Below are 24,064 nucleotides of genomic sequence, written 5' to 3'. Positions count from 1 at the left end.
AACTGCGGAGATGGAAACAGTGGGCCAGTCCCGTTTATGAGAGTCTCCCAATGGCGACAGATGAGCAAGCAGGCATGGGAAACTGCTTCTCCTGGTCGCAGGCCAACGAACAGCTGACTGGCCCCTCACGGTGGCGGGCAAGGGAGCCGCAATCCTCCCTGAGGGCAAGCACCTGTAGCCTTACATAGACTATACACACAGGGCGCTGTCACATGCTCACACACTAATCATGCAAAGTGCAAGCGAGCAAGCCTAACACAGCTGTTTTCCCAACAGGGGGTGTCCTTTTTTTATATTTTGAATCACAGCAGGCGAAGGGGAACCTCCGTGGAGAGCCAGGGTAGCTGGCCATGTCAGCAGTGACATAGCTGTAGGGATCTTGTCCCTCTGGCCAGGGGAACTGGGAAAAAGGGGCCCCTGTCGTCCAAACAGTTGACTGCTCCTTTTTATTTCTCTTACTTCTCCCTCTCTGCTTTGCCCGTGACGGGCAACACGGGCAGCCGGAACCCCAAAAGGAACCCTGCCTTTGGGCACGTGGATTGGGAGAGTCCTAGAGAGGAAAGAGCTTAAGGGGATGCCCTCACTTTGTCTGAGTCTCACCCTGAGCTGAGTGTGGGGGACACAGGCTTGAGAGCTGAGGTGACATTGGAGCCATTGCCCACAGGCGATGAAGCAGAACTTGCTGTCTGAGCCTACCCAGATTGATTGCCTGAGAAAGTGGAACAAATAAATTGAAATCATAATATCCACCACAGGATTTTAACAGAGTTAAAACAACTTTTTTTTTAACAGTCTGAGCAACTTCATATTCAGAATTTTATTTTCACAATATATCAGAAAAATGTGACATTCTTGAGGCAAAAGGCAATCAACAGATTGATGCCAGCCCCAGGATGACCCAAATATTGGAATTATCAGACAGACATTAAGGCAGTTACTATAACTGCTCCATGAGTAAAACTGTCTTGAAAGGAACGGAAGGCTAGCTTTTCTTTTAGACAAAAACATAGAAGAAAATGTCTGTGACTGTGGGTTCAGCGAAAATGTCTTAGCTATAGTATTAAAAGCAAGATCCAAAAGGAAAAAAAATAGATGAATTGGACTTCATGAAAATAAAAACTTTTCCTCTGGTGTAAGGCAGTGGCTGAGGCCAGTCAGGTTCACATTGGATTTGGGCAGACGGTAGAGGAACTGTGGAGCCGGAAAGTGTTGGGTCACTCCCGTCTAATAGAGTCTTGCAATGGTGGATGAGCAAACAGGCAGGGGAAACCACTTCTCATGGCAGCGGCGAACAAATAGCAAAACAGCCCCTCACAGTGGTGGTAAGCAATCTGCAATCTGCAGTCTGCCCTGAGTCAAGGCACCTGTTGCTTTACATCGGCTATGCACATGTGGCTCTGCCACATGCTCATGTGTTAATCGTGTAAAGTGCAAGGGAACAAGCCTAACACAGCTGTTTTTCCTACATCTGGGAAAGACACTTGATCAAATAAGAGGAGAAGCCACACTGAGGGTATGTGGAAGATTTCTGGATCTTCCACTCAATTTTGCTGTGAACTTAAAACTGCTCTAAAGAATAAATCTATTAAAAATAAAAAGACAAACCACAGACTGGGAGAACATATTTTCTAATCACATATCCAAAACAGATTTGTATTCCAAAAACATATAGAATTCTCAGAACTCAATAATAAGGAACTAAACAATAGACAGATGAAAAAATGTTCAACATCACTAATCATTAGAGAAATGCAAATTAAAACCACAATGAGATACCACCTCACACCAGTCAGAATGGCGCTCATCAACAAAACAACACAGAATAAGTGCTGGCGAGGATGTGGAGAAAAGGGAACCCTCCTGCACTGCTGGTGGGAATGCAGAATGCTGCAGCCACTGTGGAAAACAGTATGGAGATTCCTCAAAAAATTAAAAATCGAACTGCCTTCTGGCCCAAGCATCCCACTTTTAGGAATATATCCCAAGAATACCATATCACTGATTCAAAAAAAGAAATGCACCCCCATGTTTATGGCAGCATTGTTCACAATAGCGAAGATCTGGAAACAGCCCAAGTGTCCGTCAGTGGACGAATGGATTAAAAAGCAATGGTACATAAATACCATGGAATACTATGGGGCCATGAAAAAGAAGGAAATCTTACCTTTTGCAACAACATGGATGCACGTGGAAACTATTACATTAAGTGAAATAAGCCAGGCAGAGTAAGAAAAATATCATATGACCTCACTCATTTGAGGAATCCAAGGAACAGTGTGAACTGAGGAATGGAATTAAACCTGAAGGGAAGGGGGGAGGGAGCTGTTGGGAGGGGGAAACGCAGATGTTGAGGGGAATACGGGGAGGGGGGTTGCAATTGGGGAGACACTGGAATCTATGTAAATACAATAAATTAAATTAAAAAATAAAACTGGGGAAAAGTTTTAAAGAGACAATTCAACCAAGAAGATATACTGATGGTGAATAGCCTAAGATACTGAGCATTTGTTATTAAGGAAATTCAAATTAAAACCACAATAGAAAACCACTGTATGTCTATTAGAATGGCTTAAAAAGTCTGATAATACCAAATCTCGGCAGTTTCTTATCAAGTTAAACATGCACTCAGCATGTGGCTCAGGAGTTCCGTTCTTAGGTATGTACAATATTTACCCAAAAGAAATGAAAACTTAAGTGTATGAATGCTGATAGTGGCTTTTTTTTTCTTTCATATTTACTAAAAGCCATGAACAACCCAAAGATCCTTTAACTGGTGAATGGATACAAAAACTTAGGTACATCTATACCAGATATTTTCAACCAGTGTGCCTGTGACACACTCATCGTGCCACAGAATTTTAAAAATGTGCAATACTTGATTATTTAGTCAGGAGCACTGACCTTTTTTCCTCTTAGATTGTCAAAAAAAAAAAAAAAAAAAAAAAAAAAAGACAACAGCCAACATGACAATAGCTGCCTGGTGTGAATGAATCAAAATTAACAACTTTTTTTTGGTCAGATTGGCAAAAAATAGATTTTTTGGTGTGCTGCAGAATTTTACTGATGAGTTTATGTGTGCTATGAGATTAAAAAAAAGTTGAAAGTCGCTTCTCTTTACCATGGACTGCAACTTCGCAATAAAAAGGTGTGAACCACTGTTATTTACAACACCTTGGATGGATCTACTGTGAATGTACCAGGTGAAGTGAAAGAAGTCTAGGAGGGGTGGATAGTTTTCAGGTGATGAGACTGTTCTGTATTGTTTTTTTTTTAAAGCAAGAGTGAGAAAGAGAGAGAGAGAGAGAGGGACGGACAGGAAGGGAGAGAGATGACAAGCATCAACTCATAGTTGCCGTGCCTAAGTTGTTTATTGACTGCTTTCTCATATGTGCCTTGACTGGGGGGCTCCAGCTGAGCTAGTGACCCCTTGCTCAAGCCAGAGACCTTGGGTTTCAAACCAGCGACCTCTGGGCTCAAGCCAGCGGCTATGGGGTCATGTCTATGATCCCACGCTCAAGCATGACTCTGTGCTCAAGCTGGCGACCTTGGGGTTTTGAACCTGGGTCCTCCACATCCCAGGCTGATGCTCTATCCACTGCGCCACCACCTGGTCAGGCAGGACTGTTCTGTAATCTTTTTTTTTTTTTTTTACTTTTTTTTTTTTTCTTTTTTAACAGAGACAGAGTCAGAGAAAGGGATAGACAGGGACAGACAGACAGGAATGGAGGGATGAGAAGCATTAATTATTAGTTTTTCGTTGCACATTGCGACACCTTAGTTGTTCATTGATTGCTTTCTGATATGTGCCTTGACTGTGGGCCTTCAGCAGACTGTGTAACCCCTTGCTCGAGCCAGCAACCTTGGGTTGAAGCTGGTGAGCTTTTGCTCAAACCAGATGAACCCGCGCTCAAGCTGGCGATCTTGGGGTCTCAAACCTGGGTCCTCTGCATCCCAGTCCGACGCTCTATCCACTGCGCCACTGCCTGGTCAGGCTGTTCTGTAATCTTGAATGTGGTGGTAGTGGTTACATGACTCCATTTGTCTAAACTCCTAAAACTTGGTATTTTACTATATGTTATGTGGAAAAAGAAAATAATCATTGAGCAGCCATCTAGTTATGCTTTTTTATCAGATCCTACAAGGGTAATAAGTATTCTGGACTGAGAGGACTGCTACTTTTCATATGAAATACTTTGGCAGTTAGGGAGTGGGTCATCAGCCCTCTTCAGAGGGGAAAGAGAAGAGCCTGTCCGTTTGGCAGACTTGTAAGTCTGTGGTTTCTTTTTTATTTTATTTATTTATTATTACTTTTTTCTCTTCTGAAGCTGGAAACGGGGAGAGACAGTCAGACAGACTCCCGCATGAGCCCGACCGGGATCCACCCGGCACGCCCACCAGGGGCAACGCACTGCCCACCAGGGGGCGATGCTCTGCCCCTCCGGGGTGTCGCTCTGCCGTGACCAGAGCCACTCTAGCGCCTGGGGCAGAGGCCAAGGAGCCATCCCCAGCGCCCAGGCCATCCCTGCTCCAATGGAGCCCTGGCTGCGGGAGGGGAAGAGAGAAACAGAGAGGAAGGGGGGGGTGTGGAGAAGCAAATGGGTGCTTCTCCTATGTGACCTGACTGGGAATCGAACCCGGGTCCCCCACACGCCAGGCCGACGCTCTACCGCTGAGCCAACTGGCCTGTGGTTTCTTTTTTAAAGGGACTTACGTGTTTTAGCTCACAATATCTTCCCCCTGGATCAGGGCTCTGTTCTTGTAGTCTCACTTTTACTGCTTTTGAGTGGCTTCAGGGCCATTGGATATAAGAGGAGTTTCCTTGTTTCTTTTTAATTTAGAATGCATTGAATTGCTTAGAGAAATCCTGAAGACTGGTTTTAGGGATTATGTAGAAGGAAGCAAGGTTTATCTTGCTGGTGATTGTGACATTTTCTTTAGGATACAGTCTCTGTTTCCTAGGGCCCTCTTCCTGTCGCTTTTATTCTCCAGGGCTGTCTGAGACATCCCATTCAGAATTATCTTGATATATACCACCCTGGGCATTTTCTTCTCTCCTTGTCAAAACTGTGATAATGACAGTGTGTTCCTCTCAGGAAAGGGCTTTAAATTTCACATTACTTTCACTAGTCAGTGTTATCTCTAGAAATCCCAGTGGGGGCACTGTTTGGGGGCAGATGAGCCTTTTTGTGCTAAGCATATTAAAGGAAGATACAGTATTTTCATTCTGCCAAAGCTAGAGTTCATGTGCTAACAGGCTTTAGCTTTCCAAGTTTAATCCTCTTGAGAGTTTCGATTATGATTTTAAATTCACAGGCCTTCTTATTGGAGAAAAGCAATGCTGAGGTTTAATTTGTGCTTCTGCAAAAGAGTATTTGGACACTGTTGGTGGGATCTATAGAAGGTGGAATAAAGTGTTTTAAATTTCTGTTAAGTAGAGAGAGCCTCGCACTTCTAGAAAAGATAAGGTGCTCATAATGTTAGTATTGCCATCTCCCAGGGAATTTGACCAACATGCAGTTATTTAGGCTTGCTGTGCCTGGCCCAGCCTCAGGCCTCAGCTGTGTGCTCTACATAATCCTGACCCTGGGATTTGCATTTTGTTCTTGTGGATTGGAAGCTTTCAGAAAATCCACCTTTCTCTAATGCAAGGTAAAAAGCCTTCTGCTTTCTCTTATGAGTCTTTGCTGCCCTTTCTTTTAATTAAAGTTTTTTTTCTTCCCAGTGTTGGAAAAGCTTCCTAAAGGTCACACTTGAAAAGGGCTGCTGAAGGGAAATGCAGATTAAAGTGTTCTGTCCTTTTATGGGGGGAAATTCTCTCTCGTGTCTGTCTGCCTCTGAAAAGTGTATTTTCTTTTTCTTATTTCTCAATTCTGATTAAAATAGCGTGGCTTGGAAGGAAGGCGGCATTTTTGCTACCACGTAGCCATGATATTGAGCTGATGGCTAAGGAACAAGAGAGTGTGATTCAGCCAGAAATCAGAGCGTGCCAGCCCAGCCTCTCCCGTGTCGTGCACTGTGCGGCAAAAGTGGGTTTCAGGTTTCACGATGCACTTGTCTTCATTTCTAAATACGAGTTTTCCAGTAGTTATTTGTTTTCTGTGAACTTTCAGGGAGCTGGCTGACAAGAGTGCTCACATCTCTTTCTCTTCCTGTTAATGGTGTTTGGGTAAGCGCTCTTGAAGAGGAAAGATTTTAACACAGAGAACATCCAGCCAGCCCACAAAAGAAATGTTATACGTTTTACATAATTCTGTTCATCAGGGAAGAACTGGAAGGGAGGATACATTCAAAGAGGAGCTCCAAACACTACAAAGCTAGAGAAGGTGGAAGCATACATCACATTATTTCATGGATGTCAGACAAAATATATGGACAAAGAAAGACTTTTCAGATGATTGATCTAGTGAGTCACTCCTCGTCCTTTGGTCAGCGTGTGCCTATGGGCTGCCCCACCTGAGGGAAGTGCTTAAGAGCAAGAGAATTCTGGCCCGTTTGTTCTTTAATGCAAAATGGCAAGTTAAGCAGCTATTACTGGCTAGGGCTTGAGTAGGGTGCTTGTGTAAAGACAGAACAACTAAAGAGTTATGTGGAGGTATTATCTTGTTTCACCTGAAATTTGGCCTTATTAAACTCACAGCTTTTTGCCAGGAGAGAAAGACTGTAATGTAGTCGAGGCACTTGAATGATGTAGTGTGTGGAGCTTTCATGCGGGCGCACGGATTTCTAGGTGCACAGCTGTGACTTCCTCTAGCCACCCATGAAAGTGCAATGAGACATACTGTCCATCTGACCCCACTGTGAGGTGGGAGAGAAGTGTGTTCTATCCGATGGTGGCATTAATCCTTAATTAACAAGAATGGATTAAGGTTATACCTGATTGGTAGTTTCCTTTTTTCACCTTGTACCAGTTTGTCACTGTATGACATCATCTTCTGTTTTAGTTTGCTCTGAGGTACTTCTGGCAGTTTTTTAAATTTTTTTGCAAAAATGCTCTTGTTTAATTTCATATTTTTCTTTATTGTCATCAATTATGTGTGTCCCTCTTCCCCAATTTCTGATCATATTTAATTCTTCTGTTAGTGACTTCTTGCTCTTAAGTCATTTCTCCATATGGTGAATCTTGCTGTTTTCAATGATTTTTATGAATAGGCTGCCATGAATAAGTTTTTGGGTCAGATTTGTTCTCTTTAAAAAATTTTTTTTTAAAAATTTGTTCATTTTAGAGAGGCAGGTGGACAGACAGAGAGAGAGAAGTGCTAGGGCAGGAGCAGGAAGCATCAACTCCCATATGTACCTTGACCAGGCAAGCCCATGGTTTCGAACTGGCGACCTCAGTGTTCCAGGTTGATGCTTTATCCCACTGCGCCACCACAGGTCAGGCAGGTTTGTCCTCTTGTGTAAGTTTTTGGAGTGGGTACATGGCTTACTACCACCGCATTTCACCTGTGTATATGGCGTTGATTACGTGTAAGGTAGATATGCCTATCTTGCAGGGCTTCCTGAAAGTTAAATAAGATAATTGAACAAGAATAAGTTTTGAGAGATTGCAAGATAGTGTCATTGATGCAGAGACGGTAGTGGACACATTAGAAGATGATTTGTTTTTGTTTGTTTGTTTTTTAGTTGTATAAGAGTTTATTTGAACCAAAAGTAACAATTGGCAGGAAGCAAAATCTCAACGGATTGAGAAAATGCTCTGGAGACTGGCTGTTTTTAAGCCCAGAAGACGGTTCTTGAATCATCATTTTGGCTTGCTACATCTCTTATGTCCCTTAACAGGGCAGTCTCATTATATTTCTCTACTGGTAGTCAGAAGTTTTGAGTAGAACTTTCTCAAAGAGACTTAAAACAGAAAATGATATATTTTATTAAGATTTTGTTCAGTGAAGAGACTTATTTGCAAAAAACACTGAATTGCATTTTAGGCAGATTTTCATTCTTCCTCTGCTGTAAAGACCTTGGCCCGGTACTTTTCTGAACCTCATTTCATCTCTAAAGCTTTGGGGTTTAAACCAGGTGATCTACAAGGATGCTTTGAGAGAGAGAGAGAGAGAGAGAGAGAGAGAGAGGGAGTACTGTTTCAAGCTAGTTTCCAGTTTGCCTTCTTGGATTAATATTATGGAGCAGGTTTGTAAAAGTATTGGTAAAATCTCTTTTAAAAGTAGAAAAGGAAGTTATCTATCAGTAAAACCTTTATTTTGAGGCATGGAAAAGAACAGATGACTTTATTAAAAACTAGAATTTATCAAACCTGTTGATTGCATTGGATAAAGTACAATAGCCTACAAAAGAACTGTACTGTGTATGACATTGTAATTCCTCTAAGTGTTGCTAGAATAAACAGTTGCCAGGCAACAGATTTCAACCCTTTTGGGCCCTCTGAATAAGGCTTACTAAACCCACCTTGTCATTGCATCTTATTAGAATTGTTAGTTACATGGCAAAAGAGACATTGCATAAAAAATCTTAAGTGATAAACATTTCAAAATAGCTGATGATAAGGAATGTCCTTACTGTTTAACTTTATTGAAACAACGACAAGCTCTCACGCTATTTAAAATGGCACCTAAAGGTGGTTGCTTTACTTTCTCACTTTGTAAGGAGGCTTGAGCACTCTGTTCTAGGCTTTCTGATAATTGAGTGGGTGAATCTGGGGTGGATGGGTGGGTGGGCTTATGGCAGGTGAAAAGACACTTGGATGATGATTTAGAAGGTAGTGGTTTAGATCTCGGATGTAAATAAGAAACAGACCTGCTGTCTTTGTCCGAATACCTAGGCTGGTGTAAAATGGAGCAGCTCACCAGAGTAGGGAGTGCTCTGTGTATTTCAATCATTTCTTCATTCTTCTGTGCAATCACACAGACACATTTGGGTTTAGCCAACAGTGGGGCTCAAAGTTTTGCGGAAAAGTTAGTTGGCTGCATCAAAAATTCCTGTTAGAAAGGTTTCATGAAAGATTCAGATTATATTTTGCAGCTTAGGAGATAGATATTGCTGCTGAGATACTTTGGGTCAAAATGTAGTATGGAAGAAAAGGGGTCACTTGTGAGTGCGAAGAGAATGCCACATGCAAAAAATGAATAACAGGAAGGAGACAAGTGACCTTATGAGATAGATAAATAATCATCAGAGTCTCTCACAGTGTCTGTCTTTATTATAAGGAGTTTTTTACAGAAGTTTAAAAAGTCTTTTGTGTTGATCTGATAGTATTGTGAACTTTATTTTGATAAGGAAATAGAAAATTTCCTCTAGTTTTGCACCCAACTGTGACCATCAGATCTGGGTTGTATTGTTAGAAGGAAAGGTAAGGAGCCTCTGAGGATCTGAAAGTGAGAGGAGAGTTGTAGGTCCTGCATTCTTGATTCTGAGAATTACTCTTTTCATGCCTCTGGTTTCTCTTAAACTCTCTGAGACAAAGTATTACCCATGAGAAAGAAAGAGAACTTGGAGAAAGAAAGAGATGGGGTGAAGAACCCCATGAGTGGAGTCATTGAACAACAGTATTGTTCTCAGATTCTTTCTGTTTCATGTTATTGATGTCTCTGAGCAAGATTGAAGCTGGACAGTTGTTTTTATTTTGTTTTTGTTTTTTAAATCATTTCCCCCTAAAGGCTGAGGGTGGAATTTCTAGTTACATACTTAGAACAGTGAAATTATATTCTTTTTTTTTCTTTTTTAATTCAGTGAGAGGAGGGAGGCAGAAACAGACTCCCGCATGCGCCCCAATCAGGATCCACCCGGCAGGCCCACAAGGGGGCAATGTTCTGCCCATCTGGGGTGTTGCTCTGTTGCTCATCAGTGAGCTCTTTTTAGCACCTGAGGCAGAGACCATGGAGCCACCCTCAGTGCCTGAAGCCAACTCGCTCCAATTGAGCCATGACTGTGGGAAGGGAAAAGAGAGAGAGAGAGAGAGAGAGAGAGAGAGAGAAGCAAGAGAGAGAGAGAAGCAAGAGGGGCAGGGGTGGAGAAGCAGATGGTCGCTTCTCCTGTGTGCCCCGACCAGGAATAGAACCTGGGGCTTCCACATGCCGGGCCGATGCTCTACCAATGAGCCAACTGGCTAGGGCCTGAAATTGTATTCTAATAAAACATTTTTGGATGCTTTATGGAATTTATTATAAAAATGCTCCTATTCTTATAATATCTTTGTCCTTATAACAACATAGTATGGGCTTTGACTATGATCCTTTGTTCCTGATTTTCATGTGAAATCAGTTATCCCAAACTTTTAACAGAGGGACACTCTTAAGGATAGCTTGTCAGATTTCATGGCTCTGGAGCACCCTCTGCTGTTATGTGGACCGTCTCAAATTTGGTATGTCCCTGTCTTCCTCCAACCTGCCACTGTTCCTGGCCCTTATTTTCCTTTTTCCTTTTTGCCCCTGTTCTACTCAATTTGGATTATATCCCCAGCAGTTTCTCTTTAGAGTGGAGTTTCATCCTGCAAAGCTCTGTCCAGTTACTTTTGGGACTTTATAGAGCCCAGACTTACCAGCTCCTTCAGTCTTTTCTGTGAAATTGTAATCACCAGCTATCAGACAGCCTGAGATCCAACATTTTTAGCTGCTGTTCTCAATAGGCCTTCCAGATTAGTTTCCAGTGAACACTTGTTTATTTTGGGATGCTCAGGTCTCTTAGGGGCCACAGGTGCTTCCTTCTACTTCCTCTTGAGGTGCTGGTACCATGCAGATCTTGTGACTTTGGTGATTTGTTCCTACCTGCTCATATTTGGGGCATGGTGGAGATACCTTGCCACCTAGGTTTTGCGGATGTTTTCCATGTACTTTTGATTGTGCTATCTTACTCGCCCTGCGTGACGTTTGGGGAGGGGCAGGGTTTGGGAAGACTAGAATACTGTGCCACTGTTGCACCATCTTCCCTGGATCCTCCCACCTGTTCTTTTTTCTAACTTTTCCATTATTGACCTCCTTTGGTTTTATTTTGAAAGCTGTTATCTCTTGGTTAGAAGCACATTCTTTGCTATTCTCTCTGAGCCTGGGAACCACCTTGCAGCAGGAGGTAATGACAGTTTCCTTCAGGAGACTAATCTCAGGCTGTGTGACCATGGCCGGAGCTGAATTGTATTGTTCCCTCATCCTGAGATGCCTTTCTTCACCTTCTCCCTGGCTCTCAAGGCTGGTCCTGAAGGCTGCCTACATCCTTGCTCCTCCATTGCTGGTGCTTTTTCTGTGCACCATAATATCTTAGAAATGTTTTATCATAGCACACATCACACTGCTTGAAGTGTATGTTTACTTTTCTGCTTCCCTTACAGGACTGTGGGTGCTGAAGGCCAGGGACCTTGTCTTATTTGGTTTTGTACCCTCACTGCCTGACCTGGTGCCTGGCTTGTTGAAGGAACATTGGCAATTGTGTAGTCAAGGAACACAAGCAGTTTTTTTCTGGTGTATTGTAAGATCGACAGGAGGAAAGATAAGCACCACTTAGAATGTATTTAAAGAAAGTAATGTGTCTTGAGAAGGAACTATGAAGGTGACAGTGTTCTCAAAATTTGTGGCAGAGAGGAGGTGGCCTTGACCAAGTCGCATCTACCGAGTCAATTTTGATGATAACCACTAAAAAAGGTCATGGGGAATTTAAGAGATTTAGAACAAACAAGATAATAATTAAGGAATTGGAAGTTTGTGCTTGTGAAGGAAGCGATATGGTCAGTTTGGGTAGAGGGCACAATCACAGGTGCAGGTGTAAGGTAGATCGACCTGATGTGATTTCTACATAATTTTGCTTGAGGGCTGAGGGCTGGGCCAGGGCTAACCAGGTTCCTTCTACTTCTGTAATTCTTTACTAGTTAATTAAGTTCTCTTCCTCTGGCAACTGAAGGGTTTGGGGAGAATCTTAAAGTTGGCCAGATAAATAACTAGTCTGTGATTCTTCTGGAAAATGGAAGGTGATAACATTCAAACCTCAGTAACCAATGAAGCCAGTCCTTCTTGTGCTGTGGATTAGAGAGGTGAATGTTGAACCGAGACAGAATTAAAAGAAAACGTGGCCCTTTCCAGCATTAAGCCCATGCAGTACAATCCTGGGAAGGTGGGACAGGGGAGATGCACCTGAAGTCCCACATGCCCTCTTAGGAAGAAGAGTGAGCTGTCAGTGGCTCTGGTTAGGGAGAACGTTTTGTCCACTAAGCTTACCAGGGAATGCTCCGAGTCCAAATGCGGCCTTCCTATAAAGGCTGATTGTTTTTGTGTATATAAAACCCTTCAATTAAATTATTTAACAGAGGAAAGTTTTTACTTGAATTCCTCTTAGTTGCATCTCTAGTTGTTGTATATGTCTCTGTTCAAAAGCTCAACAAAGCAAAACGCTGTCTTTTCTCTTAGGTCATAAACATACCAAAAATCAAATTGTCTTAAATATGGTTGCTTTTTCCTACAAAAATTGTTGACATTACTCTAGTTTTTAGAATTTTACCTGGGAGTTGGGACTCACAAGGTTGATTAATTTGGTAGTTTTTAAAACCCGTTTTAGCCTGAATTCTCACATGAAGTTCAAGGTGTAAAGCAGATATAATAAACTTGTTTCTATTGCCACTCTCCCCCTCCTTCCCACAAGAACTCCATGTAAAAGGATTTCCACAAAGTCAGTTTAAAATCTCCAATTAGTCCAATTACTGCAGTTTAATTTCCCCAGCTACCTTTAAATCATGGAAGCATAAAACTCTGAAGGTCTTTACTGTAAGTGTAGCCCTTATGTGGGCTGCCAGCAAATGTTAATTACCTTTCTAGGCCACCGAATTTTAGCCAACTCTCTGCAACAGAATTACCCACCTGAGAAAGATGTCAAGACTTAGAGAAGAAAGATAATAGGGATTCGGGATGAGTGAGGAGGCCTCTGAGGGTTGTCACTGGACAGCTGCCTGGAGGATTGGGACACCATTTTCTCTGTTCTCAGATCCCCTTTCCCTCCTCTTCTCTCCCAAATGCTGATCACAAGGACGGACAAGAAAAGAAGCTGTTCCCAGTCAAATTTGAATATAGTCTGCATCGCTTTTCCCCCTATTCTTAATGGCCACAGTATTTTGGAACTCAAACACTATTGTACATTGTTCAAGTCTCAGTAGATAACTTGGATATATGTCATACATTGCACTTACTATTTGTTCAAATATGATCATTCTCTAACGTGTATTTTATTTAATACACAATGACAAATGGAAACACCTTTCTTAATATACCTGTATACTATGTATATATTTATACATATATGTGTGTGTGTACATGTATGATATATATGGTATATACTATATATAAATTTATTGAAATTTATCTCCTTGAAATAATATAGTGGGGCAAAAGTAGGTTTACAGTTGTGAGTGAAACACAGAATTCTTGTATTATTATTAATTATTATATTATTTTTCATATGAACAACTGTAAACCTACTTTTGCCACACCTTGTATATAAAGCTATTTTTACTAGTTTTTTCTAATACCAAAAGCTGTCATTGAACTCTTTAATTATAATGATTTATGAATATTTCTATTGCTAAAAAGATAATTTTTTAATATTAAAGCAACAGTTACTGCTGTGGTCCAAATGATTATGTGAGATAAAAATGGTTTATAAATGTAAAAGTAATTAGACAATGATATATTTTAAAGCTTGATAACATTTAAACATTTTAAAGTAGGGTGAATTAATATTTTCCCAATGTACACATTGTAACATTTTTGGTTCGATATATTTGACATTAACTGAAGTTGGTTTCCAATGGCTTTCTGTTGGAGGGTTTCCTTAGATGTGTTCTCTCCCATATCTTTCTATATTACTTGTTCCCTTCTATGGTATAATTACATTTTGTGAGGAACAAAGAAGGTTATTAAAAAATGTGTTGACTGTTTTCTACCTTCTTTTTTTTTTTTGTATTTTTTTCTGAAGCTGGAAACGGGGAGAGACAGTCAGACAGACTCCCGCATGCGCCCGACCGGGATCCGACCGGGATCCACCCGGCACGCCCACCAGGGGCGATGCTCTGTTCCTCCGGGGCGTCGCTTTAGCTTCATACGCGACCAGAGCCACTCTAGCGCCTGGGGCAGAGGCCAAGGAGCCATCCCCAGCGCTCGGGCCATCTTTGCTCCAATGGAGCCTTGGCTGCGGGAGGGGAAGAGAGAGACAGAGAGGAAGGAGGGGGGGGGGGTGGAGAAGCAAATGGGTGCTTCTCCTATGTGCCCTGGCCGGGACTTGAACCCGGGTCCCCTCGCACGCCAGGCCGACGCTCTACCGCTGACCCAACCGGCCAGGGCCTGTTTTCTACCTTCTTATTAGGTTCAAAGCAGAAAAGCCTTGTCTACACCCCTTTACTCAAAAGGAACATAAAACCTTCAAAAGCTAGATTCCTGAGTACAAAAGGCTTTATATAGGATCTGCTGTCTCCTTGTTAAGTATATATTATTAGTAGCTTCTAAAATTGAAGTTTTATTGGCTTATATGAGGGCTCTTGATGATAAATATCATCTTTTAAATATTCCCTTGGTAGACTGTTGCCTTTTTGAAAGAAAAGAGGATATTTTAAAAAGAATGTTGCTTGGCCTGAGCAGGTGGTGGCGCAGTGGATAGAGCATTGGACTGGGATGCGGAGGACCCAGGTTCGAGATCCTGAGATCACCAGCTTGAGCGCGGAATCATCTGGTTTTAGCAAAGCTCACCAGCTTGGACCCAAGGTCGCTGGCTTGAGCAAGGGGTTACTCGGTCTGCTGAAGGCCCACGGTCAAGGCACATATGAGAAAGCAATCAATGAACAACTAAGATACCAGATGAGGAATTGATGCTTTTCATTTCTCTCTGTTTCTGTCTGTCTTTATCTATCCCTCTCTCTGACACTCTCTCTCTCTGTCTCTGTAAAAAAACAAACAAACAAATAAAGAAAAAGAATGTTGCCCAAACATACTGTTCATAGGCTGGCCAGTTAGATAGATTAAGCAGATTGTAAATTAATGGGAATTATTGTTGTCCCTGAAATAGGACCACAGCTTCAGTGAATACATCTTTTTATTAGTTCTGTTTTGCATATGGCACCTTTTGTCTAGTTGTCCTATTCGTTATTGAAAGTGTGGTGTCAAAGCTTCCAACTATTGTGGTTGTACTATTTCTCCCTTCAATTCTGTCAGTTTTTGCTTCATATGTTGTGGAGTTTTATTGTTAGAAGCATATGTTTATATGTTTATAGTTATATCTTTCTGAAATACTGACCCATTTATCCTTGTATAATATATTTCTTTGTATCTTGTAAAAATTTTGCCTTAAAGTCTATTATTTCTGATATTTGTATAGTCACTACAGTTCTCTTTTGCATACTATTGGCAAGAAATTTTTTCCATCTATACTTTATTATAACGATATTTCTGTCTTTGAATTTAATGTGTCTCCTGTAGATAGCATAAGTTGGATTTTAAAAAACTTATTCTGTCAGTACCTGCCTTTTGATTGAATTGTTTATTCACATTTAATGCTATTGATGTAGTTGAATATTTCCATTTTGCCTTGTATTCCCTCCCTCCCTCCCTCCCTCCCTCCCTCCTTCCTTTCCTCTCTTCCTTTTTTTCTTAGATTTTATTTACTGATTTTTAAACAGAAAAGAGACACACAAAAAAAGAGGGGTGGGAAGAGCAGGAAGCATCAACTCACAGTAGTGGCTTCCCGCAGTGCCTTGATTGGGCAAGCCCGGGGCTTCAAACAAGCGACCTCAGCATTCCTGGTCAAAGCTTTACTCACTGTGCCACCACAGGTCAGGCTGCCTTGTGTTTTCCATATGTCTTATGTATATTTTGTTTCTTTATTTCTCCTTTACTGCTTTCTTTTGCATGAAGTGAATATTTTTAATGTAACATTTTTATTTATTTTTTAACTTTTTAGTTATTTCTTTAGTGGTTGTTCTATATAAATGTATGAAATGTACTATATGCATTTTAACTTATCAAAATCAGCTTTAGATTCATACTAATTTAATTCCAATGAGATATAGAATCATTACTTTTTTTTTTTTTTTTTAGAATTATTACTTTTATATATATTCCTTTCCCCCCTTTTATGGTATTGTTATACACATTACATCTATATATTATAAAACCAACAATACATTGTTATAATTCTTTTTTGTTTTGTTTTGTTTTTGTATTTTTCTGAAGTAAGAAGCGGGGAGGCAGAAAGACTCCCACATGTGCCCGACCAGGATCTACCTGGCATGCCCACCAAGGGGAGTTGCTTTGCCCATCTGGGGTATTGCTGTGTTGCAACCGGAGTCATTCTAGCACCTGAGGCGGAGGCCACAGAGCCATCCTCAGCACCCAGGCCAACTTTTGCTCCAGTGGAGCCTTGGCTGTGGGAGGGGAAGAGAGAGATAGAGAGGAAGGAGAGGGGGAAGGGTGGAGAAGCAGATGGGTGCTTCTCTCCTGTGCCCTGGCCGGGAATTGAACCCGGGACTTCCAAACGCTGGGCCGATGCTGTACCGCTGAGCTAGCTGGCTAGGGCCATTGTTATAATTCTTACCTTACGTAATTTTATATCTTTTAAAGACTATGAGAGAAGAAGAGTAAACATATACTTACAGCTTTTGTTATATTAGCCTTCTTATTTCCTATTTCTAGTTTTGTTCATTTGTTTCTGTGTATTTGAGTTCCCATATAACGTCATTTCCTTAGTCAAATACATTTTGCTTCCACCCACCTCCCCTGAGCTGGTATTGGTAAATGTATGGTTTGTCTTATTAACATGTAGAAATATAATATGCATACATGTTGTATAAAATTTCTTTTAAATTTAGTTAGGGGAGGAGAGGAGCGACCATTATCAGATATAGATTTGCAAATAGATTTTTTCATTTTTTAGGTTGCCTTTTTATTTTGTTGATAGTTTCACTTGCTGCGCAGCAGCTTTTTAGTTTGATGTAGTCCTATTTGTTTGTACTGCTCACAAAAATTAGGGGATATTTCGAAATGAATACGAAGCGATAAAATATCCCCTAATTTTTGTGAGCAGTAGTATATTTTTGCTTTTGTCACCTTTGCTTTTGGTGTCAAATCCAAAACACCATTGCCAAGACCAATGTCAAGGAGTTTACAAGCTTTTTTTCTTCCAGGAGTTTTGTGGTTTCAGGTTTTATTTTCAAGTCTTTAATCCATTTTGAGTTGATTTTTGTGTATGGTATGTTGTCAAGTTTTTCTGGCACCATTTACTGAAAGACTATCCTTTCCTCATTATATATTCTTGGTTCCTTTGCCATAAATTGATCATATATGTATGTGTTTATTTCTCGGCTCTTTATTCTGTTTCATTGATTTATGTGTCTGCTTTTATGTCAATACCATACTGTTTTGATTACTATAGCTTTGTAATATAGTTTGATGTTTTTCTTTCTCAAGATTGCTTTCTCTGTTTGAGATCATTTGTGATACCATACAGATTTTAAAATTGGTTTGTTCTATTTCTGTGAAAAATGCCTTTGGAATTTTGATGGGGATTGCATTGAATCTGTAGGTTGCTTTGGGTAATATGGACATTTTAACAATATTCTATCATTTTATGAGCACAGAATATCTATCCATTAGTGTCTTCTTTAATTTCACCAATATCTTAGAGTTTTTAGTGTATACCAGTCAAATTTTGGAACAATGAGGTTAATAGAACAATGGTGTCTGTATATTTAGTTTTCACATTGTTTTCATCAGTATTTTCTTATTTGTTTTGTTCTTTTTCTCCATCTTGGAACTTTGCATATTTTATTTTGTCTTAGATCTTTGCAAAAGGAACCAAACGTAAAATCTTTAGGGTTTTTAAAGATATACCTTTCTTTGAGTTATATCAAGTGTCTTCTAAACTTTATTATTTCTTATCACCCTCTTGTGATGGAAGCTAATGGTAACTGTCCTTGCTTCTGCAGTTGGTGCGGGTAATGAGATCCTTGGTCAGTGATTTTTCTAAGTTGGGGATTAGTGAGTCATTCAGGTGTGTGAAGCCCAGCCTATTATAAACACTTCGTAAATGTTAAATGATGATGATGGCAGGGCCATTAATTCTGTCCAGGTCTCCTGCCTCTCATGTCAGTGCTTATTTCATTGAGTTAACAGTTCCTCAGGTGTTTCAGATCATAGCCCTTTTTCACATCAAGCTAATTAGTTTGCCCAGGTTTACATTTTTGCCATGTATTACAGCTATGTTCAGAAGTTTTGTACTAACAGAGGAAATCTCTCTGAACTCTTGATTACCCAGTTGGCCAACAAAAGAATATTGAATTTTCCCAGATTAAACCTTTCTAGTATTTTCAGTTCTAGTTCTAGCCCCCAGTCTCATTAGTTGCAAAGCTATTATCTTTATAATGTTCCTGGCATTTGTTATTGATATAGCAGGTCTCATTCAGTCACGTGTGTTTTATCTGCTAGCCTCGTTTCCTTCTGAGAAACTTTTCATAGTGGCAGGAAACCTCTAGGGTTCCGACAGTCTTTGCAATACCTAGATGATAATTCAGATTGCCCTTTTTGCTTTTGTGCTGTCAAGGAGGCTTATGATGATATTTGAGAACTGAAAGTGATCTTGAAAGGTCAATTACTCCAGTGTTTCATGAAAACCTATGAAATTTGATTCAGGTGAGGATTACTGACTAGTGTTAAATCTGTTAGGTGAATGGTTGTTGGGGAACTAGAAATTTGTAGTGGACCAAAATAATGCCACACAAAGAAATTCCTAGATGCAAGGGGGAAAACATATTGTGCGGGTCAGTCTTCATCTCCCAAACCCTTTGGTTAATCTTAGGCTCAGCCTTTTTTCATCTGCCATTTAATAGGATGTAACATAAAATTCAGAGCACCATCTATGATGCATTTTAGCCAAAAATATTTAACTTGACTCCACTGAGCATTTAGATTTTTTAAAATCTGAGGTTTCCTATAAACTAATCTATAAATAAGCAGTACAAACAAGGAAGCAGACAGAAGACGAGTCCTTCAGCACTCTACCTGTACTGGTCTCTTCATTAAATCAAGGTCATAAAAATAGACATTGTGTTATATTCAAAGAGATTTAAGGTTCTGGACGGTTAGGTTGGCTGGTAGGAGTGTCATCCCGATATACCAAGGTTGTAGGTTCTATCCCCGGTCTAGGCCCATACAAGAATCAACCAGAGCAACAACAAATTGACTTTCTCTCTCTCTCTCTCTCCCTTCCTCTCTTTCTAAAATCAATAAAAAAAATTAAAATTAAAAATCAAAGATATTTAAGGGACAAATACGATACAATGCTTGGTCTTGAATGGGATGCTGGCTTAGAAAACCAGCTGTAAAGGAAATTTTGGGTGTCAGGGAAATATGGAAATAGTCTGGATGTCATATGAAATATAATTTACTGGAATGGAGAGATGGATAATATTTATGAGAAAAATCTGGTTATCAAAAAAAGTATATATAAATATATAGACCAAAAAATAAAATCTGGAAAGATATGCAATAAGTTAGCAGTTTACTATCAGGTGATGAGATGGGATTTTTATGTATTATTATTATTATTATTATTTATTTATTTATTTTACAGAGACAGAGAGTCAGAGAGAGGAATAGATAGGGACAGACAGACAGGAACAGAGAGAGATGAGAAGCATCAATCATCAGTTTTTCATTGCAACATCTTAGTTGTTCATTGATTGCTTTCTCATATGAGCCTTGACCGTGGACCTTCAGCAGACCAAGTAACTCCTTGCTCAAGCCAAGGACCTTGGGTCCAAGCTGGTGAGCTTTGCTCAAGCCAGATGAGCCCACACTCAAGCTGGAGTCCTGGGAGTCTCGAACCTGGGTCCTCAGCATCCCAGTCTGACGCTCTATCCACTGCGCCACCGCCTGGTCAGGCTATGTATTATTTTTTGCTTGTTTCTCCCTCCTAATTTTTTGCAATGCACATGTCCTGTTTCTGTGTTAATACAAACTTATTTTAAAAATAAGTCTATACTAACCCATCACGTACATAGGGTTGTTTTAGTGTATTTTACAAGTATTTTTCTTTTCTTTTTTTTTTAAAGGTTTTTTTTTAATTGACTTTAGAGAGGGAGAGAGGGGGAGAGAGAGAGAGAGAGAAAGGCAGGGGGGTGGTAAAGGAGCGGGAAGCATCAACTCATAGTAGCTGCTTCTCATATGTGCCTTGACGAGGCAAGCCTAGGGTTTTGTGTGGAGTCTTTTTTTTTTTTTCATTTTTCTGAAGCTGGAAACAGGGAGAGACAGTCAGACAGACTCCCGCATGCGCCCGACCGGGATCCACCCGGCACGCCCACCATGGGGCAACGCCCTGCCCACCAGGGGGCGATGCTCTGCCCATCCTGGGCGTCGCCATGTTGCGACCAGAGCCACTCTAGCGCCTGGGGCAGAGACCAAGGAGCCAACCCCAGCGCCCGGGCCATCTTTGCTCCAATGGAGCCTTGGCTGCGGGAGGGGAAGAGAGAGACAGAGAGGAAGGCGCGGTGGAGGGGTGGAGAAGCAAATGGGCGCTTCTCCTGTGTGCCCTGGCCGGGAATCGAACCCAGGTCCTCCGCAAGGCCTAGGGTTTTGAACTAGCAACTTCAGCATTCCAGGTAGACACTTTATCCACAGTGCCACCACAGGTTAGACCATAAGTTTTTTTCTTGACAAGGATTTTATAATTTTTAGGATACTGTTTTGAACCATCTTTAGATTCTACATGTATCTCTTGTTTTTCAAATTTAATTATTATGGAAAATTTAAACACATACAAAAGTAGAGAAAATAATACAATGAATTTTTATGTGCCTATCATCCAGCTTCAGCAATTATCAATTATGCCTAGTTTATTTCATCTCTACCCACCATTCCTCTTCACCCATTATTTTGAAGCAAATCCATATCATATCTTTTCATTCATAAATAGTTTGCTATTTATATCTGAAAGATAAAAATATAAAAAATAAACACAATACTGGTATGATCCCAAACAATAAATAAATAAAATAATACACTTAATATAATCTATTATGCAGTCATTGCTTACCTTTCTCTGATTGTCTCATAAGTGATTTTCTTTTAATATTGTTCGAATTAGAATATAAATCAGTTCTCAGCATAGCAACTGGTTATGTCTGTTAAGCCCTTTTAATCTATAGGTTTCTTCCTTCTCTTCCACCTTTTTTTCCCTTGCTATTTATTTGTTGAAGAAACGAGGCTGTTTATTTTCTGTCATTTCTCACTGCATTTTCCTGCATGCTCTCTCAACCTTTTAATGCCTGAGACAGGAAACTGTTCTCTAGAATGCTTCTGAGCAGGGTTCTTATTTAATGCTTACACTGTAACATATGTATGGAGTGTTTGTAAAATCTGTAAATTGAAAGGGTTTATTTTTATCCTAAAGTCTTTGTATACTTGAAACCTATATGATCTTATTAACTAATACTTCTCACAAAAATTAGGGGATATTTCAAAATGAATATGAAGTGATAAAATATCCCCTAATTTTTGTGAGCAGTATAATGTCACTCCAATACATTTAATGAAAATAATTAAAAAAAAAGACTTTTACAGCCTTGATTATTTCAATAGGAGGAAACAACTATTACAATAGGATACACTGGAGTTGACTTTAGATATATCAGTAACATAAATTTTTAAGTAGGGACCGGCCAGATTTCCTTTTCAAAAAGCTCAATGAAGGCCCTGGCCAGTTGGTTCAGTGGTAGAGCGTCGGCCTGGTGTGCAGGAGTCCCAGGTTCGATTCCCAGTCAGGCACACAGGAGAAGTGCCTATCTGCTTCTCCACCCCTCCCCCTCTCCTTCCTTTCTGTCTCTCTCTTCCCCTCCCACAGCCAAGGCTCCATTAGAGCAAAGTTGGCCCAGGCACTGAGGATGGCTCTGTGGCCTCTGCCTCAGGCACTAGAATGGCTCTGGATGCAACAGAGCAATGCCCCAGATGGGCGTGCTGGGTGGATCCTGGTCGGGCACATGCGGGAGTCTGTCTGCCTCCCCATTTCCAACCTTCAGAAAAATACAAAAAAAAAAAAAAAAAAAAAAAGCTCAGTGAAAAATTTCCCTGAAAGTACACTCTGGTGTAATAGGGTTATCTTGAAATAGTGTTTAATATCCTCAGAGAGCTTGGTCTGTAAATGTGCTCTCTAATGTGATACCTGTGTAATATTTATTTATTTATTTATTTATTTATTTGGTTTTATTTTTATTGTTAGGGCAACTAAGGTCAAGATTTGCTTTGTTTATTGATTTGTCTCTAATGATTGCAGGTTGAAGATGACAGTGATGCAGAGACCTATGGAGAAGAGAATGATGAACAGGGAAATTATTCTAAAAGAAAGATAGTCTCTAACTGGGATCGATATCAAGATACTGAAAAGGAGGTCGATAATGAAAGTGGAGAATCACAGAGGGGGACAGACTTCAGTGTCCTTCTCAGCTCGGCAGGTAGGAGTTCCAATTGCTTGCGTATTGGTTAGTGCTATTAAAGTTGCATAAGCATTTTTGTTCCTTTTTAAATTGTGTCTTAATAACTAGCAATTCATTGTTTGCCCTTTGGATTTTAAATCCAAGTAAAGGGCAGTGTGTGTAATGGTTGCAAGAAAAAACATGGTGTTTCTTTATGGAAGTCTGAGTTTCCACATGCAGATGTAAAGGACTTCAGTTGTGGTTGAAATGGATAAAAGTCTTTATAGAAATGAAAAATGCTGAATGAACTATGCCCCTCTCCAGTGGGCAGTATGAAAAATAGCAGTTTTTTGTTGTTGTTGTTGTTTTGTTTTTGTTTTTTAATTTCAGAGGCACGGATACTTCTGTTTATATAAAGCTTTATAGAGTTTCTAGAATACATGTTCTTCTTTTCTTTATTTTATAACCAGGAAGGTGCTGTTAGTGGACATGCACATATTAGAGATATATGCGCCTGAATACTAAAACTTTTCTTTTGTGCTTTGGACAGTCTTCCCTTTCAATAAGGTGAAAACCACATGTGTGCTGGGACCAGCTGTGTTTCTGAGATTGACTGCACCTCGAGCCACGTGCAGCAATGTGAAACTGGAGAGTAGTTACAGGAAATAATGGAGCGAGGCTGGTTCTATAGGTGGCTACTCCCTAGTGTGTGTAACATAAGAATTTGAAGGATGAATGGAGGGCAGACCAGTAGTTTTCAGAGGTTAGGGCTGGAAGGGAGGCTGGGAGGTGGATATGGATAGAAAAGGGTAACAGGACGGATCCTTGTGGTACTGGAACTGATCATTATCTTGACTGTGGTGGCGGGTCCACAGACCTATACAAATGATAAAATTGTGACATACACATACACATACAAACACAAGTAAGTACAAAGAAGCCTGGGCAGGGCTGAGTAAGACTGGATCCTGTCATTGTCAGTATGTCCATAACCTATAGCTGTGATTGTATACTATCATACAAAATGTTATCGTTGGGGGAAACTGGGCCAAGCATGTGAAATTTCTCTGTATTATTTCTTACAACTGTATATGAACCTGCAATTACCTCAGTAAAGAAAAATGATTGCCAACCCTGGCTGGTGGCTCAGTGGATAGAGCATTGGCCCAGGGTATGGATGTCCCAGGTTCGATTCCCGGTCAGTGCACACAGGAGAAGCAACCATCTGTTCCCCCCCCTTCTCCCCCTTCTCTCCCTTTACCCCTCCTGCAGCCCATGGCTCAATTGGTTCAAGTGTGGCCCTGGGCACTGAGGATGCCTCAGTTGGCCTGAGTGAGTCAGCCTCAGGCACCAAAAATAGCTTGGTACTCAAGTGTCAGCCCCAGATGGGGTTGCTGGATGGATCCTGGTCGAGGCACATGTGGGAGTTTGCCTGTCTCCCCTCTCCTCCCCTAAAAAAAATTGCCAGGTTAAAAAAATTTAAAGGATTAAGATGTGGGAAGCAGTGAAATAAAATGAAAATATTTTTTTCACTTTGATTTGAATTTCCTTTGACTCCAACTTTTATGTTGCTTTTGAGTTCTACCATTTTTTTTCTATCTGCCTTTATTTTTGAGTGCCTATATTAGACTAAGAGTCATAAAGTGATGAATTCTCTCCCAGTTTAATAGTTGGGAAGAGATAGGT

General features: G+C 40.5%; 1 protein-coding gene across 1 annotated transcript in view; it reads left to right on the top strand.

Annotated features, from left to right (window-relative positions):
• AVEN (apoptosis and caspase activation inhibitor) overlaps positions 1-24,064 on the top strand; it is a 219,285-nt gene that overhangs the window by 35,379 nt on the left and 159,842 nt on the right. Inside the window, exon 2 of the mRNA XM_066342706.1 lies at positions 22,240-22,417. Within this exon, the coding sequence (XP_066198803.1) occupies positions 22,240-22,417 (178 nt within the window). The remainder of the gene's footprint in view (positions 1-22,239; positions 22,418-24,064) is intronic.

The sequence above is a fragment of the Saccopteryx leptura genome, chromosome 6 (assembly GCF_036850995.1).
Source record: "Saccopteryx leptura isolate mSacLep1 chromosome 6, mSacLep1_pri_phased_curated, whole genome shotgun sequence".
Classification (NCBI taxonomy): domain Eukaryota; kingdom Metazoa; phylum Chordata; class Mammalia; order Chiroptera; family Emballonuridae; genus Saccopteryx; species Saccopteryx leptura.
This window is presented reverse-complemented; position numbering and strand designations above follow the sequence as displayed.